The sequence below is a fragment of the Saimiri boliviensis genome, chromosome 8 (genome assembly GCF_048565385.1).
Source record: "Saimiri boliviensis isolate mSaiBol1 chromosome 8, mSaiBol1.pri, whole genome shotgun sequence".
Classification (NCBI taxonomy): Eukaryota; Metazoa; Chordata; class Mammalia; order Primates; family Cebidae; genus Saimiri; species Saimiri boliviensis.
The window spans coordinates 21,454,498-21,473,214 of record NC_133456.1 but is presented as its reverse complement, the minus strand read 5'-3'; the positions used below and the strand labels follow the sequence as shown (position 1 = coordinate 21,473,214).

The following is an 18,717-nucleotide window of genomic DNA, read 5'->3' as shown; positions in this document are numbered from 1 at the left end:
GAATCACTCCCACAGGATTTAGAATCTTAAACAGCAGTCATATTCCTGGAAGAGAGACACATGTAGCTGCTGGGATTGGGGTACTCTGTGATTCTTGCTTTATGATGTTTTTGAGGTTTTTTTTTTTTTTGGTGTCTGTGTGTGTGTGACTGTGTGTGTGCGTGTGTGACTCCACACTTCGCCAGCACTGGGCACCTTGAACTTTTGTTATCTGAGGGATTGGGGGTAACTTGGAGCTAAGGACTGGCTTTTATTTTTCTGATTGTGCAGAGACCAGCTGGAACTGACAGTCACACACACACACACAGGCGCGCACACACACACACGCACGCACACACACACACACACACACAGACTTGTGCTTCAATGAACCTCCCCCTTGACATTTTCTTTCTTTTATTGCAGCAAATGCTTCCAGAGGACCCCTTTTCAACTCCCCCTCCCCAGGCTCTGGCTGGTCTCTGTGCACAGCCAGAAAAATAAAAGCCAGTTCTTAGCCTCAAGTTACCCCCAATCCCTCAGATACCAAAAGTTCAAGGTGCGCAGTGCTTGGGGAGTGTGGAGTTGAGGGCGGCAGCAAATTTCTACTGGGGAGACTGCTCAGAGGAGGAAGGCGCTGCGACCCAGTTGAGAAGGTCAGATTTCCACCAGCAAATTCTTCCTGTGGTGTGGCCTGATTAATTTCCCTCTTTATGCTGGTCCTTTTTGTCTCTACTAGGCCCTTAGAATGTTAGCCAGAAGGGTTATAGAAGTCATCAGATCCAACCCTCTTATTAGAGAGATGGGGAAACACAGACACAGCAAGAAGGAAATGACTTTTCATTCATTCAACAAATATTTACTGGGCCTTGTTCTGGGTGTTGGGGGACAAGACAAAGGCCGTGAACAAGACAAAGACCCTGTGGAACAGAATTTACATTCTAGAAGGGAAGACAAAGAACAAGTGAACAAATAAATGTGAATGGGAGAGTTTCAGAAAGTCATCAGTGATATAAAGACAACACAGGAATGCAGGATAATGTAGAGGAGAGTCCCAGGGGAAGGGCTTCTGTTCACAGGGTGGTCTAAGATGGTCAGGGAAGGTATCCCTGGGAAGGTGACTTTGAACTGGGACTGAAGAGTGGGAAGGCCCAGCCACACCAAGAACAGAAGAAAAAGCAATGCAGGTAGAGGGAACAGCAAATACAAAGAAAGACTGGTCTGCAGGGGGTTGTGTGGGGAGGACAGTTGATCTGTTGGAGGAACAGAAAGAATAATTGAAGAAGAGGGAGAGTGATAAGATTGGAGGAACCAAATCATGAAAAGTTAGTCAGTGCAGGGTTTTGACTACCAGGGAAAGGAGTGTGGATCTTATTGTGACGGAAGTCCTTGGAGGAGGGGCCCCAAGGGAGCTCTTGGGAGACCAAGAGCTTGGGCTAGTTCTGAAGTTGACCAAGGTTTTGGGTGATAGAGATCGTAGTAGGGAGAGGCATCCCAGGCATGAGTAAAGGGGTGGAGGTGGGAAAGCTGTGGGAGATGAGGCTGTCAAGGTAGTTAACCAAAGGCATTGAGGGCTCTGGGGGATCTGTCCAGGGTGCTGATGGGCACATCTAGCGTTTCTGCAGTTACGGACTGTTAAGGGAACATGGTGGGGTGTGTGTGTGTGTGTGTGTCCCCGTGGTACCCAGCTAGCTGATGTGTCCCTATGCCGGTTACCTAGGAGACAACGGGAAGACGATAGGGCGGCATTTGATTGGCTCCTCACTCCTGCTGCTCATCTCTCTGTCAGAACCGCAGGCAGAGGTTACAAATAGTCCATGCGGTCATGCCAAATGTTGGAAGGGGAGCCGTGGATGTTCATTGCCTCAGGTCCCTGTATGTTTGTGTGTGTGTGTTTGTGTTTGTGTGTGGTTGCCAGTGCGTGGGTGCATGCACACTTCTTGAACAAAGCGGCATCTGGAGCTAATGCACTTCCTGCTGTGAAACATCTGCTCATTGCCTTAAATCAGGTAGTGGGGTACCAGATAAATTTACAGAGAACCAGCTAGACATTGGAAGGGATCTTTTTTGGGGGTTTAATAACTGCAGTGTCAACACCGGAGCTGATTTAAAATGTCTCCTTGTCCTTCCAAAAAATGTAAATAAAGCTTTGAATGGTGGAAGTCATTTCCCATGCCATGGACCATGATGTCAGCATGCAGAATTGCACCCCCCAATCCCTACCCTAGCTGAAAACGGTGATACAGATTGTAGATTTGTTTTCCTACCCTCTCTTTTAAAATCTTCTCTTTTTCTTCTACTTTATGGATAAAAGGACAAGGAATCTACACTCTAATTTGGCTTAGAAAGGTGGTGGGGAAACACAAAACCCATCAAAGCAATTTCTTTTCAGTTGGCTTTCTAAAGCAGCAGCCTGGGTAGACTTGGAAAATAATTTATTTTTTAAAAAACCAAAACACAAAGAAACAGCCTCAGGGCTGCCGAAGATTTAGCATTCTTGGTCTCTCTTCCCTTTGCCCTGCCTCCACTTTGCAGGGCTTGGCAGATGACGCAGTTGGTGAAGAAGGAAATGAGGATTTCCCCTTGTGTTCTTGGCTTCTCTGTCCTTGGCTCAGGTTTCAGCATGCCACACATGAGCCTTCTCTGCCTCTTCCCTGCCATCCTAATGGGGATTTTTTCCCCCTAGTGGAAAAAATCATCATATCCTTTCCACCCAGCTCCCTATTTCTCATGTCTCTTCCACCACTGATCAGAGATGTTTTATCTGAAACACACGTTGGAAGGTGGTTTTCACCTGTTTACACATTGGTCATTATACTCCGTTACTTACAGTAGGGTCTTATGCTTAAATGCCTTCACCCAAAAGATGAATGAAGGGAGCCCCAGGGCCTTTGCACTTGCTGTTTCCTTAGCTGGATTGGTCTTCCACTGGTTCACTAACGCACTTCATTTAGATCTATGCAACTGGCTGGGCACAGTGGCTTGTGCCTATAATCCCAGCACTTGGGAGGCCAAGGCAGGTGGAATTGCTCAAGCTCAGGAGTTTGAGACCATCTTGGTCAACATGGCAAAACCTTGTTCCTACTAAAAATTTTTTAAAAATCAGCTGAGTATGGTGGCGTGTGCCTGTAGTCCCAGCTGTTCAGAAGGCTGAGGTAAGAGGATAACTTGGGCCTGGGAGGTTGAGACTGCAGCGAGTTATGACTCCACCACTGCACTCCAGCCTTGGGGACAGAGCGAGACCCTGTCTCAAAAAAAAAAAAATCTATACAACTGTCCCCTCCTCAGAGAAGCCTTCCTTAACCATCCCACATTATATAGCAATCCTTTGGTCCTGTGAGTTTCCTATTCCTGCCAGCCCTTTGCACTGCTGAGTTTTATGTTAAGTGCTCATGTATCACCTTTCTCTCCTTCTAGTAAGTGCCGTGAGGACTGTGCTTGTGTCTGATTTGCTCTCCACTGTATTCCTGGTGACTAGTATATTGCATGGTACACAGTAGCTGCTCAACAGATGTTTGTGGAGTGAGGGAGTGAGATGGGCCTGGGGATAGTGTTGAACCAGAGAATCTGGGCCTTATGGGTTCCTGGTTCAACCACCAGAATTTCTGATTTTTCTAGAGAAGCTAAAAACCTAGAGTTTTACATACTGTCTGTCCTAGTTTTAAAATGTTAACCACCAATCTAAACAAACAAAAAACCCCCTAAGGGTCAAACGCACTCCCTGAGCTGGATTTAACCCAGGCGTCCCCACTTTGAGGCCTCTGATATTCAGAGGCTGCATTAACCTTTCTTCCCTCCTTGCCCTGCCAGAGGGCTTGCTCCTTCCTACCTGGGAGCCTTTCTCAGGCAGCTGCCCCTGACTGCAATGCCTCCCACATTGTCTTCTTCACCTTACAAGTGATGGTTTCCTCCAGTTCTGACCCCAAGGCCAGGCCTGTGGGTGCAGCTTCCCATCTCCTCACCAACATGACAGAATTAGCCCCTCCCACTTTGTTGGAACAAAAGCATGTGCTTGCATCTCCCTCACTGGATACAGAGCTTCATGGGGGCAGGGACCTTGTCCCACTCCTCTGTGAGTCTGAAGTGCCCAGCTCAGAAGCCAGCATGCAGTAAGTGCTCACTAGGAGAGTGGTGAATGAAATAAAAGAATGGGGAGGAAGCAGCCTTTGCGCGCCAGGCCCTGGGCTGCTCCCGTTCACATCCAGCCCTCACCATAGCCCCGCTATGAGGATGCTGAGGCTCAGGGAAAGTGGCCTGGCTGGAGCTCCTGGTCTGCAGAGCCAGGCAGCTCCTCCCTGCTTGTGTGCATCCCCACCCTACTCTCTCTGTGGCTGTAGGACCCATAGGGCCACACCGGGGCTGGGTGGGTGTCTCAGACAGTGCCTGAGCCAGGGGCGGAAATCTGTGGTCCTTCCAGCTCTGTGAGTGATTCCTGTGGTGACTGCCTGACCTTTTGGGGCATCGGTTTCCTACTCAGAAAAATCAGAAAATAATTCTGTCCCAACGGGATGCTGTGTGCATCTAATTTGTAAAAATGGAAGAGAAAGTGGTTTGAAAGTGCAGATGGCTCGTACCTGTGGAAGTCCCTGAAATGGGGGTGGGGGAGGGGCTGAAGAGTGTGCTGGAGCATGGACTGCACTGATGAGAGTGTTTGAGGTAAATAATGACAATAATAACAGCTGGGTGCAGGGCACACACCTGTAATCCCAGCACTTTGGGAGGCTGAGTCAGGAGGACCACTGGAGGCCAGGACAACAGCCTGGGCAACATAGTGAGACACCATCTCTACAAAAACACAAAAATTATCCAGGTGTAGTGGCGCACATGTGTAGTCCCAGCTACTCAGAAGGCTGAAGTGGGCAGATCGCTTGAACCCAGGAGTTCCAGGCTGCAGTGGACTATGATTGTGCCACTGCTTCGGCCTGGGTGACAGAGTGAGACACTGTTTAATAATAATAATAACAGTGAACCATTATTAATGGTTTCCTCCATGCAGGCTAAGTGCTTTATGTATTAACTATTTTAATTTTCATAACAACCCTATGAGGTAGATACTATACTTAATCCCACTTTTCAGATGAGAAAACTGAGGCAGAAAGTTTGGGTGACCTGCCCAAGGGCACACAGCAGCTAAGGGGCAGAGCTGGGATTTGACCCCAGGCTAGAGGCTGTGCTTTTAACCAGTGGGAAGTGAATGAGGGCTAAGGTTTCCATGTGGCTCCTGCAGCATCCTTTGGATGTGCCTGTCCTGGTCCTAGAGTATTCCTGTCCTGGCCCCAGGCTGAGCTCCTCTCTCTCCCCAGAATTCACCCATGTGTTGATTGCTGTTCCCAGGAGACCAAGTCTCAGTCTGGGACTCTCCAGACAGGCCTCAGGCAAGATGAGGGAGTGCGTCTGTCCCAGGGAAGGAAGGATGCCACTGGGAGCCATGCCTGCTCCCAGCCTCTGCCCTGGGTGTGGCAGCAGGTCACCGTTTCCTGCACATCTGCCCCGAGTCTTCTCTTCCCTCTGCGACGTCTGACCTACATCCCTAGAGCCCAGGGCAGGGCTGAGGGAAGGCCAGGGCCCCTTAGCTCCCAGCACAGACTGGGCCAGTGTTTAGCAAGACCGTGGAAGAGACACTTATTGGCTGTACCTGCTACCCTGGGAGAAGAGTAGGGACAGACCAGAGTCGAGTCAGAGGCAGAGAGACAGAGTGCCTATCCTGGGAGGGCTCATAGCAGTACTCGATGGCTGGGGAGACCAGGTCTCTTCAGGGCCGAATCAGGCACAGAGAATAGGCAGGTCTAGGTCCCCCAAAAGGCAGGGCTGTGCCTCACCTGTAGGAGTCAGGGAGGCAACAACTGCAGCAAAGGGCTTTCTGCTGGTCACAGTTGGCTAGGGATGGGCTGGGGGCTTTGAGAGGGGTGAGCCCCCTAGCATCAGAGTTATGCAAATAGAGCCTGGATGAGCTTTCATTGGGGGTGTGGTTTGAAAGTTTGGACTAGAGGGTGGCTCTCAACTATTTGGGTCTAGGCGGGCGTGTTTTTGTGTTGTTATAATCACAGCAGGGCTGCTAGTCTTTAGTGGGAGGGTACCAGAGATGCTGCATCTCTAGCATATCCAGGACAGTCCTGCCCAAAGAACTCTCCACCCCAAATGCCAGCAGCATCCCTATCAGGAACCTCAATGCCTTTAGCCTCTGGAGCATGGGGGATGTTGCCAACCTGCAGTGCACCCCAGAGCTGTGGGGAGGAGGCTGGCCTGTGCCTTGTGAACCATGGGTGGCATCATTGCTGATTTGTCACCCAAAACCCATGTGCAGCATCATCTTGGGAGAACTATAGGAGTGCTGGACCCACATGGAGACTGTGTCATTGGTCTGTGTGATGCCTCCTGTCTACTGACCAGGACTGAATGACGCTTGGTGATGCACACAGCAAATGTAAGTTGTTTTCGCCTGATTCTCAAGTGGCCAGAAGCAGGAACCACAAGGATCAGCCGTGTTTGTGGCCCAGTGGGGAGGCCTCTAGGCCTGTGTCTGAGAAACCAGACAAGACACTGAGTCAGAGGAAAGTCGGAGTGGCTTTTGGAGCAAGTATTTACCTCAGGAGTGTTTTTTTTCCTGCAATACAAATAATATTCCCTCAATATGTAAGCCAAACGCAGAGACAAATACTGTGCTCCCTATGTTAGATTGAGGGGAAGACAGGGGTGTCAGGAACTTGGCACCTGAGCTGTGCTGAGCTAAGACCCCCAGCAGCTGGGGAAATCCAGGCCAGGCTGGACTGGGTTGGGGATGACATTGGTTCCCAGCAGTGTCCTCATGTATGTAGTGACACTGGACTTGTCCTAGCCTCCTGATTAGCTGGGATTACAGGTGTCCACCACCATGTACAGCTAATTTTTGTATTTTTAGTGGAGACAGGGTTTTACCATGTTGGCCAGGATGGTTTCAATTTGACCTGGTGATCTGCCTAACTTAGCCTTCCAAAGTGCTGGGATTACAGGTGTGAGCCAACACGCCCGGCCTTGACCCGGGTTTTCAAGAGCAAGAGGGAGCTGGCCAGAAGGAAAGAGCAGGGAAAGGCATTTAAGGCAGAGGGGCCAGCATGTGCAAAAGCAGAGTGTGGTGTGCCCACATCTGTGTGACTGGCCTCTCCAACATGTGGAGGCACGACTCTGCAGAGGTGGGTTGGGGACAGATTGTTGATGGCAGAGATAGCCACGTCTGGCTCACAGGTGGGTTTTGTTTGACTCTAACAGTGGCTTAAAAAATCAGTTACCAGTAGGTTTTCAATAGGGGAGGGTGTTCACATGAAAAAATACAGCCTTATCCCTTTCTTTAGATCTGGCAACCCCGGGTGTGCATTTTTGCTTTCCCCCGGGGGACACATTGTTGTATCTCCACCCAGCCCATTTATACACTTAATCACCTGCTCAGCTGGTAGAGGCCTTTGTGTTTGAGACTTAGAACTCACTCCCTAGATGAATTTGGGCTTCATCCTCGTTAGGCGGTTGAAAGGTTTTTAAGCAAAAGTGATGTCTTCAGAAAGCTCCTGCTGGCTATTAGAGGGAGAGAAGCAAGTAGAGGCAGGGCGACCCCTGAAATGACCGTCCTTGCCACGTTAGGAGCATTTGCTCAGCATTTCTGGGAGCCTCATTCACTCTCTCTCTACTCCTTGTAATAATCCTGCAAGGTGGGCTATCAGCCTTATCAGATGAGGGAAAAAGTCCAGATGCAGATGTGATGAAGGAAAGGATTGAAAAAATGGAAAATAGCTCTTTTTCCGGCTGGAACCATGGAGGGTGTAGAAGAGAAGAAGAAGAAGAAGGTTCCTGCTGTGCCGGAAACCCTTAAGAAAAAGCGGAGGAATTTCGCAGAGCTGAAGATCAAGCGCCTGAGAAAGAAGTTTGCCCAAAAGATGCTTCGAAAGGCAAGGAGGAAGCTTATCTATGAAAAAGCGAAGCATTATCACAAGGAATATAGGCAGATGTACAGAACTGAAATTCGAATGGCGAGGATGGCAAGGAAAGCTGGCAACTTCTATGTACCTGCAGAACCCAAACTGGCGTTTGTCATCAGGATCAGAGGTATCAATGGTGTGAGCCCAAAGGTCCGAAAGGTGTTGCAGCTTCTTCGCCTTCGTCAAATCTTCAATGGAACCTTTGTGAAGCTCAACAAGGCTTCAATTAACATGCTGAGGATTGTAGAGCCATATATTGCATGGGGGTACCCAAATCTGAAGTCAGTAAATGAACTAATCTACAAACGTGGTTATGGCAAAATCAAAAAGAAGCGAATTGCTTTGACAGATAATGCTCTGATTGCTCGATCTCTTGGAAAATATGGCATCATCTGCATGGAGGATTTGATTCATGAGATCTATACTGTTGGAAAACGCTTCAAAGAAGCAAATAACTTCCTGTGGCCCTTTAAATTATCTTCTCCACGGGGCAGAATGAAGAAAAAGACCACCCATTTTGTAGAAGGTGGAGATGCAGGCAACAGGGAGAATGAAGAAAAAGACCACCCATTTTGTAGAAGGTGGAGATGCAGGCAACAGGGAGGATCAGATCAACAGGCTTATTAGAAGAATGAACTAAGGTGTCTCCCATGATTATTTTTCTAAGCTGGTCAGTTAATAAACAGTACCTGCTCTCAATTGAAAAAAAAAAAAAAAAAGAAAAAATGGAAAATAAAAAGTAAAACGTTTTGTATAACAAAAGAAACCATTCAGAAGGTTCAAAGACAAGACACAGATGAGGAGGAGTGGTATTTACAACCTACATCCCAGATTAAAAAATGGTATCCTGAGTACACAAAGATCTCCAAATCAATAAGAAAGGTAAGCTTCCAGGAGCCTTGGAACAGGCCTGAGCAGGCAGCGATTAGAAGAGGAGACACAGACAGCCAGAAAGGGCTGAAAGAAGGCCAGCCTCACCTTCTTGGGGGTTATTGTTAGCATGAGGAAAGCACTCACAGAAACCACATGCTGTTTAGCTGGGTACAGCGGCTCCCACCTGTAACCCCACCACTTTGGGAGGTGAGGCAGGAAGATCACTTGAACCTAGGAGTTTGAGACTAGCCTGGGTAACACAGTGAGACCTCATCTCTACAAAAAATACAGAAAAGTAGCCAGGTGTGGTGGTTCATGCCTGTAGTCCTAGCTACTCAGAGACTGAGATGGGAGGATTGCTTGAGCAGGAAGGCTGAAATGGGAGGTCAAGGCTATAGTGAGCCATAGTCACACCACTACACTCCAGCCTGGGCAGAGTGAGACCTTGTCTCAAAAAATAAATAAATAAATAAAGTGTAGTCTGTAGTGTTGGTGGGATTGTGGAGGAAGTAGAGGCTGACATCTACAATAAGTGGGTAGAGCGATCGTGGAGGGTAGTTTGACAGTTACCTGTTCATATGGCAAGTGCTGGCGCTCTTTGGCCTGGCCATTCCTTTTCCAAATATCTATTCTAGATAAAAAATATTTCACAGATGCACCAGACAACATGAATAAGGACATTTGTTGCAGTGTTAACAAAATTTTAAAAAGGAATAAACCAACTGTCATAAAAAATTGGCCTGAGAACTCAGTCACATTTGTTCAGGTAAAAAAAAACCCTCAAAACACATCAGTGAAGAGGCTTTTTCCAGCCCTGGTCTTCCATCAGCCTAGTGCCCACCTATCCCATGGAGGTAACCACTATGATCCATTTCTAGCATATCCTTCTAGAAATTTCTTCTATGCCTATAGAAGCAATTGTGAAAACATATCTTTCCCCCTTTTTACCCAGATGGTTGTGTAGTATCATGCACTTCTACACTTGCTGTTTTATCATAAGGTATATGGTACACAACTAAGAGGGATGAGTACATTTGTACTTTTTTTTTTCTTTTCTTTTTTTTTTTTTTTTTGAGACGGAGTTTCGCTCTTGTTACCCAGGCTGGATTGCAATGGCGCGATCTCGGCTCACCGCAACCTCCGCCTCCTGGGTTCAGGCAATTCTCCTGCCTCAGCCTCCTGAGTAGCTGGGATTACAGGCACGCGCCACCATGCCCAGCTAATTTTTTGTATTTTTAGTAGAGACGGGGTTTCACCATGTTGACCAGGATGGTCTCGAACTCTTGACCTCGTGATCCACCCGCCTTGGCCTCCCAAAGTGCTGGGATTACAGGCGTGAGCCACCGCGCCCGGCACATTTGTATTTTTAAAGAGCAACGTAAAGACTTCCCCAGTGCACCCGTCCTCCAGCTGAAGAAATGGGACGTGTCCAGCACCTGGTGCTGCATGGCTCCCCACGAAGGCTGTTCCAGTTTATGCTCCCGCTTAGGATTTGTGTTTGTTTGCAAAAAGGATAAAGACTTGAGATAGTTTTGCTTGTTCAAGGTCCCAAGTGAGTAGGTGGCTTCTGTTCAGCCACAGGCCTCTGCTTAGCAGGGTGGAGACCACAGCGTGGAGGAGAGGGATGGAGGCAGGTTTGTGGGGGTCGGGTGTGAGAGGCCTGCCGTGAGGCCCCTGTCTTGGAGGTCCCTGGATGGGTAGCCCTGGAAGCTGGGAGCCAGCTAGGAGCTTGCTGGGGAATCCCCTGTGTGGGAGATGTTGGGGGCCCTTCAAACAACCACTTTTCAGCCAAATGAGCAAATGCTTCCCCTCTCTCATCCAGGACAGTAATTTATTGTAGGGTGAAAAATGAATTCTCCCAGGAAGCCTTCCTGCCAGAGACCCTGGTACCTTAAATTTACTGCTTGTCTTCTGTGCTGACAGAACTGAGCCTCAAGATTTATATCCAGGGGTTTGCGGGCAGCTGGCTCTGGGCTGTCGGGAGTCCTGGAGGGCAGGCGGGTGGGTGCAGCTGTATTTCACAGTGAGGCTGGGCCCCAGGAGGGTGCATGTCAGTGGCCTCCTGGGTCCCAGGAGAGGCCACCCACCTTGAGTGGTTGGGAAGGGGATTGGGGGTGTTGCCTGAGGACGGCAGAAAGGACCTGTTCTCAGAGACCACTTGGTTTGGCTCTCCTGGGTAATAGGTAGGGAGACAGTATCCAGAGAAGTAGAGAGGGTGGCCCAAGGTCCCAGGGGAGGCCAGGGCTTCTCATACCCAAGGAGTCAGACTCTGGCTTGAGTGACTTGCTTTTTGCTGTTCCTTTGTTTCTTCTGATGTAAACCAGGCTGAACCACAGAGCTCACTAAAAAGCTCTTGACTGAGTGCCAACAGTTTGTTGGGAGCAGAGCAGTGACTAAGACCTCAGTGAACTCTGCCCTCTAGGAACTCACAGACACAGCTAGTCTTCCAAGTGGGGTGCGGGAGCCATGCCCAGGACAGTCTCCTGAGGAGGAGGATGGGAACAAATATGAAGAGCTTCCATTGTCATTTATTTTCTATCACAGTTTAATTTGTTTTTCTTTTTGTGTATGTTGTATAATGTGCATGATATGCAAATATAGTAATACATGAATACTTTATGAATAAAATGTATGTGTCACTGCAGAGGAATGCAATGTTTTACAGACAGAGTGCAAGATAGAAAAGGTTTGAGGAGGAGCCCTGCCTACCTGTTGGGAGTATAGTAGTTGGAAAGACACTGAGCTGGAGTCTTGGAGGGCGAAGCGCACCCAGCGTTTACTGAGCACTTAACACGTTCTGGGCACAGGCACAGCCCTTTCTGTAGAGGCCAGAATCCTACCAAACAATGGAAGTCAGGGATAGTTAATCCCATTTTGCACATGAGAAGATTGAGGCCCAGAAAAGAGAAGGGTTTTTGTTGTTGTTGCTGTTATTGTTTTTTGGAGAAGGAGTCTCGCTCTGTTGCCCAGGCTGGAGTGAAGTGGCATGATCTCAGCTCACTGTAACCTCCACCTCCCAGGTTCAAGTGATTCTGCTGCCTCAGCATACCAAGTAGCTGGGACTATAGGCGCTCACCACCACACCCGGCTAATTTTTGTATTTTTAGTGGAGATGGGGTTTCACCATGTTAGCCAGGCAGGTCTTGAACTCCTGACCTCAGGTGATCCACCTGCTCCATCCTAAAAGAGAAGGGTTTTACACAACTTAGTGCCTGAGCTAGGATTGGACTCTCGGCCCTCCTGTTGGCCAGTTTCATGGTTCCTCTTTTTTCTACTTTTCTAATTTTATAAAACCATGTAAGATGTTTGCTGAACATTTAAACTAGTTTTAATAATTAGGCACAGCAACATCAGTAAACAAAGACATTGCCATGCAATGGACTCCCTTCTCCACACAGAACTGATATGGACACATTTCTTTGGCTTCTGGCTATCTTTAAGAAAAATAAATCCTCTTAAATGAAATGACTTTCTCTCAGATTAAACATGTAATTGTTGTTAAATATAGACTATTTTAAAAATAAAGACCAAGAAGAAAATGAAAATATTCTCCACCTGTTGACTGCCCAGGGCTACTCTGGTATATTTCCTTCCAGTCTTTTATCTATCATTTATTTTTGTTGCTGTCATACCACACACATACGTTTTGTTTTTTCTTCAGCTGGCTTTATAGGATTAGTATTTCCCAGGATTATTAAAAGCCCTTGAGTTTCATCATGGAATGGTCATTCTAGGCATGGTTTATTTACCTGCTCCCCCACGGTTGGACATCAAAGCTGTCCCAGCACTTGGCTTTTTTTTTTTTTTTTTCATATCAAGCCTGCAGTAAGACTGAGCTTTCCTTGGGCTGCCATCAATCTATAATGCCATTCAGGAAGGCTTCCCCCCTACCCCTGCAGATGTTATTTCTTGCACTTGTCATTTTTAATGGCCACATAATCTCCCAGAGTATGGCTATTCCTCATGTTCTCCCTCTTCACATCCCATGATGCCTCCCCACTTCCTCTGGGAAGTGCCCCCAACCCCAGCACCTTTGATTCAGGGAACCCACCTCCAGGGGGAGGGCAGGGCTGTTGTCACCACCGCTGCCGGACCCAGACATTTGCTGCCTCTTCGGCCTGCCTCCTGGCCCTGGCACCCACCCCTGTAAGTAGATTCCTTCTTTCTTCTTTCATTCATTCTACGACTGTTTAACTCGAACGTGCCAGTCAGTAAGTGCTGGGATACAGTAGTGAATAAGACTGAGTCTTTGCCCTTGTGGAGCAGAGAAGATGGACCAGAAAAGGGACAAATAAATAAGAGTTCACTGGGGAAAGAAGTGTAGCTTGGAGGACAGGGCAGGGGATGAATGATAGAAGCTGATGGGGTGGTCAGGGAGGGCGTTCTAGAGGAGGTGACATTTGTGTGGGGCCTGGCCAAGGGAAGACCTGGAAGAAGAGTGGTCCAGGTGGAGGGAACCGCAGGAGCAAAGGCCCTGGGGCAAGAGTGTGCCTGGTGTGTTCGAATAACAGAGGCCAGTGTAGCTGCTGTGCCGTGAGAGAGCTGGAGAGTGAAATGGGGTAAGGGCAGAGGGGTCAGCAGGGGCACTGGGCCAAGGGAAGGAATTTGGGTTTCTTCCAAGCATCATGGGAAACCTTTGCTGTGCTTTAAGCGGGGTGGGGCTTATGTGGGACTCAATTTCTCATTCTGGGACCATGTACCTGCTCTTCCCTCTGACTGTCGTCTTTAGGCTGAAGGGACCCTCCATTTCGTCATCTGTAAAATGGAATAATAATGGTACCTTTCTGCTGGAGAGGTGGTGAGAGTTAAATGAGCCAGCATGATGGTCAGTACCTGGTATGCAGTGGGTGCTTGGTTGAGTAGCTGTGGATATTTCTCCTAAAGGAAGCTGGGGGGCTGAGGTTTGCTCACTGTGCAGAGTTCATTGGAGCTGCTCTCTGGCCTCCTTCAAGCCCAGCCTGCCTCCTCCTTGCAGCTCACGCCTGTTTCCTCTGACAGTTGTCACCCTAGGACAAGGTGGCTCTGCACAGCTGCAGTCCTTTTCACCTCCAGCTGCCTCAGTCCCAGGCATTAGACCCTGGGGTCCTCCCCTCCAGCTGCTTCAGTCCCAGAGTGGGGGCCTAATGGGCCTGTGTCTACTCTGAACTGTTCCTTACGTGTGAAATGGGCCATTTTTACCTCCCGGAGCTATAGGGAGGCTGTCTGGACCTCATGGGGGCTCACTAACATCAGGTCCAAAGATATTAAATCAAACACCTATAAAAATAAGATTTTATATTGAAATCTCCATAATATTCGTTTGGTGGTATGTGAGTGCCTTGCCTCAGTCCTGGCCCCGCAGGCATCCTGGAAAGAGGTGGCAGGTGGCCCCTTGGGGAAACTCAATAGCAATTACATTGGATTCTGCACTTAATTTAATGAAAAGATCTTGTAGGGAGGCAGAAGCAGTGAGGCAGTGAGGCAAGACCTATGGGCCGTGGGCAGGACTGATTCCAGGGGAGATGTATGGTGCTCCATAAAAGAGTCAGATCTAGGCTCAGTGCTCTGGGATCCTTCTCTGCAGTCTGGGAGGCAGGTGTTCTGTGGCTCCCAACAGCATTAATTGCTGTGCAAGCCTGGGCAAGTCATGGCCCCCTCTGGGCTTTGCAGCACCATTGGGCATTCTGTCACCCCTCCTCTGTCCACAGTGTGTGGTCCCAGCCTGCTGCCCACCTCCCACTGGATATGTGTTTTACAAGGATTTCTACACAGCGAAATCCTCTTCCTTGCAGCCAGCATCCCTTCCCCTCCACGTAACAGAGGAGGAAACTGAGGCTCACAAAGGCCCACTGATATGCACAGTCACACAGCAAGCCTGGGGGTCGTGTGGCCCTTCACAGAGTCAAGAGCCTCCACAGTGGGAGTGGGCTTGAAGGACACTCAGGATATGGATGAATGGTGACTTGATTCTCCACACAGCTCCACATGGAGTCTGTTCTGTTATGTTTTATTTTCCCTTTCAACAGAGAAGGGCCAAGAGAGTTACGGGAACAGCCTGGACCCCACAGCAACTACTGCCAGAGCAAGAATGCAGTTTCCTCCTGGTCCAGCCTTTCTCTCTGGCTTGGGACAGAAGTCCTTGGGCCTCTGTGACTTGGGCTGAGCTACTCCCTTCACCTGCCGTGTGACCCTGGGCAAGTGACCTGACCTTTCTGAGCCACAGTATCTTTGTCTATAAAATGTGGATGGCAATATGCCCGCCTTTCAGGGTTGCTGGGAAGATCAGATATTGGCAAGTGGCCTAGGATAGTAACTGGCATCCATTTCCTCTTGGAAAAATTCTAATTCTAGGGCTGCTCAAACTAAGGAGGAAATCCAACTAGAAAGGAGCCCCGCCTTTTCACAAGTTTTGGGCTTTGCTGGTGTGGCCTCTCCCAAGGCGGAGGAGAAGGGAAGGAACTTGGCATGCACTGGTGGTTACAGATGGAAGGCAGCTAATTTATTTACCTCTTCCTAATATATATGCACGGCACACAAATAAAATATCTCACTTGTACCACTCCACTCAGGTCCCGGCAGGCAGTGACAGTCAGCAGTGTAGCTTAGAAGCAGGCCTCTGTGAGCATGTGGCGTCTGGCAAGGGGGTTAATGAGCCGATGATTCTTCCTTTAACCTAATTTCTTGCCACACTTCCAGCGCTCAGAATTCCCAGTTAGGAGGTGCTGGGCTTTCCCTCCTGGCTTCCCAGCTTCCCAGCCTCCCGGCCTCCCACCCTCCCAGCCTCCTGGCCCCCAGCTGAGCTCTGGTCAAGGAAGGCCCAAGTAGCTTTTGCTCCCCTTGAAGCTGGGCAAGACTGGACTGGGCTGCCCTGGGAGGTGGTGGGCCCCCATCAGGGTTGCTGTCAAAAGGGTTCCTGTTCTGGCTGGGGGTTGGACTAGGAGACTTTCAGGACATCTATTGAAACATCTCTTGTGATGGTTTGACTACTGAGGTGGGCCTAGGTTTGTAAACTTGCCCTGCATCCAGTTCATGCACTGGCCTCATCACAGGGCTCCCAGCTCCCAAGTCCTCCTGCCACTGCAATCAGCCTCTCCTGCCACTCTCACCCGACTCATACACGAGCGAGGAAACCCAGTTGTAAGACAGGGAAATAATTCATGGAGCTGCCAACCCCAGAGCCAAAAGAAAGCTGGAGACGGGCAGGGGAGCAAGGACAACCCGTGGAGTCAGAAAGACCTGGGTTCCATTCCTGCTCAGCCACTTGCTCTGAGACCTTACACCGGTTACCCAGCTTCTCTGAGTCTCAGTGTCTTCATCTGGGAGTACATAGTCAGGATGTTTCAGTGTCTTTGTCTGGGAGTACATAGTCAAGATCTACCTAACAGGGTTGTTGCTAAGACTTGTTCACTCATGTGCTCAACAAATGTTTACTGAGCAGCTACTGTGTACCAGGCACTGTGTTAGGCCCTGGGGACCCAGTGGTGAACACAGCAGAGATTAGGACCTTGCCCTGATGGATCTTAAATTCGAATGGGCAAGCCAGCCAAGCACCATGTCAACAAATAGATATGCATGCTAATTAGGTCATGGAATGAAAAACAAATGAAGCAGAATCAGGGGATAGAGAGGGAGAGAGACTTCCTTTCAGCTGAGATGCTCAGGGAAGACTTCTTGAATGCTGAAGGAGCCAGCCCTGCAAGGAACTGCATGCACAAATACAAAGGCCCTGAGGTGCAAGCTTGGTATGTTCAGGGAAGGCTAGGGTGGCTGCAGTGCAGTGAGGTGAAGCGGCTCTGGACACGAAGCAGGTATCTGTGGGTCCTCCCTTCCACCCTTCTCCAGATCTCCTGCTTCGATCCTTCCTGTACTCTAGGAGTGAAGGCCAAAGACTCCTAAAACATCCAAGCTAGAAAGACTTCGTGATTTGTGCAAAAACCCCCTTTAGATCCATTCAGATGTGCCTAACTCCTCCGGGTGGCCCCGGTCTCACCCTGTGTCTACCTTGCAGCTGTATTTAAATCCTATAGAAGAAGATAGACAACTCAACAGAAAATTGGGCTAGTGACTTGAGCAGTGATCCAAGTGGCCAGTAAATGCATGAAAAGGTGCCCAATGGCTTCTCACATGAGGAAAATGGAAATTAAAACCACACTGCCCCGAGGGCTGACATTAGAAACTTTGACAATACCAAGTGTTTGCACATTTGCATGGAGGTGGAGCTGTAAAACTCTCATACCCTGCGGTGGGAGTATAACTGTGGCTTTCCTGGGGAGTCCCTGAGCATGACCCCAACACAGTCATGCTCCCTGGCCGGCATCTGTCTCTCCCCCAGCCCGTCTCCCGCACAGCCCTGCTGCTGGATTCCTTTTCCCACTACTTCTCCCTCTCTCACAGTCTTTCCTGTGCTGCCCTGCTCCTCAACTCTGCTTCCAAGCTTGCAAACACCAGCATCCAAAACAGAGGCCAGGCCAAACTCTATCAGCTGAGCCACAACTGCCTGTTCCTTCTCACGCCTTTCCAAAAAGGCAGTAGCAGGCAGGCAACGTTAGGTTATAAGTGGCAGAAACCCATCCCCAACTTGCCCAGGTGAGAAGAAGACCTTCAATCTCATATTAGCTTCAGGAAGGGCTGCGTCCAGGACTCAAGGGACAACATCAGAGCTTGGTCTTCCCATCCTTCACCTCTCTTTCTCTGGGCTCTTGGCTTTGCTTTGGGCAGGCTCTCCAGACTCATATCATAAATAACATGCAGATGGCTCCAGCAAAAGTCCTGGGGCTGTCTCCCATTGAACATGTGCTTGTCCCTCAGCCAGTCACTGTGGCCTGGAGAAAGAACTGCTCTGATTGGATAAACCTGGCTTATGCCTGTCTTGGAAGCAGTGTCAGCCCTGTGAACCACATGGACAGGGGGCTGGGGAGGGGGTTTCCCCAGGGCAAAATCAGGGTGCTATTACCAAAAGGAAGTCTGAATGCTAGATAGGCAGAAACAACTGATGTCCACTGTGGGGGCCTCAGTTCATTTGGATGAGGAGGCTGGGGCTCCAAGAGTGTATTAGTCAGAGTTCTCCAGAGAAAGAGAACCAATAGTTCCATCCATCCATCCATCCATCCGTCCAAACATCTATCTGTCCACCTATCCGCACGTCCATCTGTCTATCGTCTATCTAGCTGTTCATCTATCATGTCTATCTAGAGTTGTGGAGCTGGCAGTCAGAAATCTGCAGGGCAGCCCAGGCAAGCTCAAGCAGGATCTCTATGTTATAGCCTTGAAGGCAATTCCTTCTTCTTCAGAGAATCTCAGTCTTTGCTCTTAATTTCACTACTGATTGCATCAGGCCCACCCACACAGCGGAGGGTAAAATACTTTACTCAACTGTCTGTTTTTTAAATGTAATCACATCTAAAAAATACCTTCACAGCCACATTCAGACTCATGTTTGACCAAACAACTGGGCACTAAAGCCTGGCCAAGTTTTGCGGTTTCGGTTTTGGTTTGTTTGTTTCAGGGTCTTGTTCTGGTTTGTTTGGAGACAGGGTCTTGTTCTGTGGCCCAGGCTGGAGTGCATGCAGTGCAGTGGTGTGGTCGCAGCTCACTGCAGCCTCAAACTCCTGGGCCCAAGTGAACCTGCTACTCATGTGATGGATAGCCTTACCCCACCACCCTGTATGGCACTGAGTACAGCCTACAGGCCAGCCCAGGAATGGTGTGGAAGGATGTGGGGGTTCTGGCTGCTTCTGCTGCTGCAGAGCTGTGAGCCCCAGGGAGGCTGCTCCTTTCTGCCCTGGTCTCATGGTCAATGGGATACTGGAGAAATTGACTGAGGTTGATGGCACACCTCATGTTCAGCCCAGAGCCAAGCTGAGAGGAATGTTCCAGAAACAGAGGCTTGAGTAGGAAGGCCACTTTACCCCAGGCAGGTGGCAGAGCGGGTTGTGAAGGC

General features: G+C 49.1%; 2 protein-coding genes across 2 annotated transcripts in view; both read left to right on the top strand.

The window, feature by feature from the left end:
• Positions 1-18,717, top strand: part of GRIP2 (glutamate receptor interacting protein 2) — a 113,850-nt gene that overhangs the window by 3,119 nt on the left and 92,014 nt on the right. The window lies entirely within an intron of this gene.
• On the top strand, positions 7,728-8,624 carry LOC101052224 (large ribosomal subunit protein uL30). Its single transcript, XM_010336922.3, has 2 exons — positions 7,728-8,451; positions 8,507-8,624. The coding sequence occupies exons 1-2, from the start codon at positions 7,761-7,763 to the stop codon at positions 8,563-8,565; spliced, it is 750 nt and encodes a 249-aa protein (XP_010335224.3). The 5' UTR covers positions 7,728-7,760; the 3' UTR covers positions 8,566-8,624.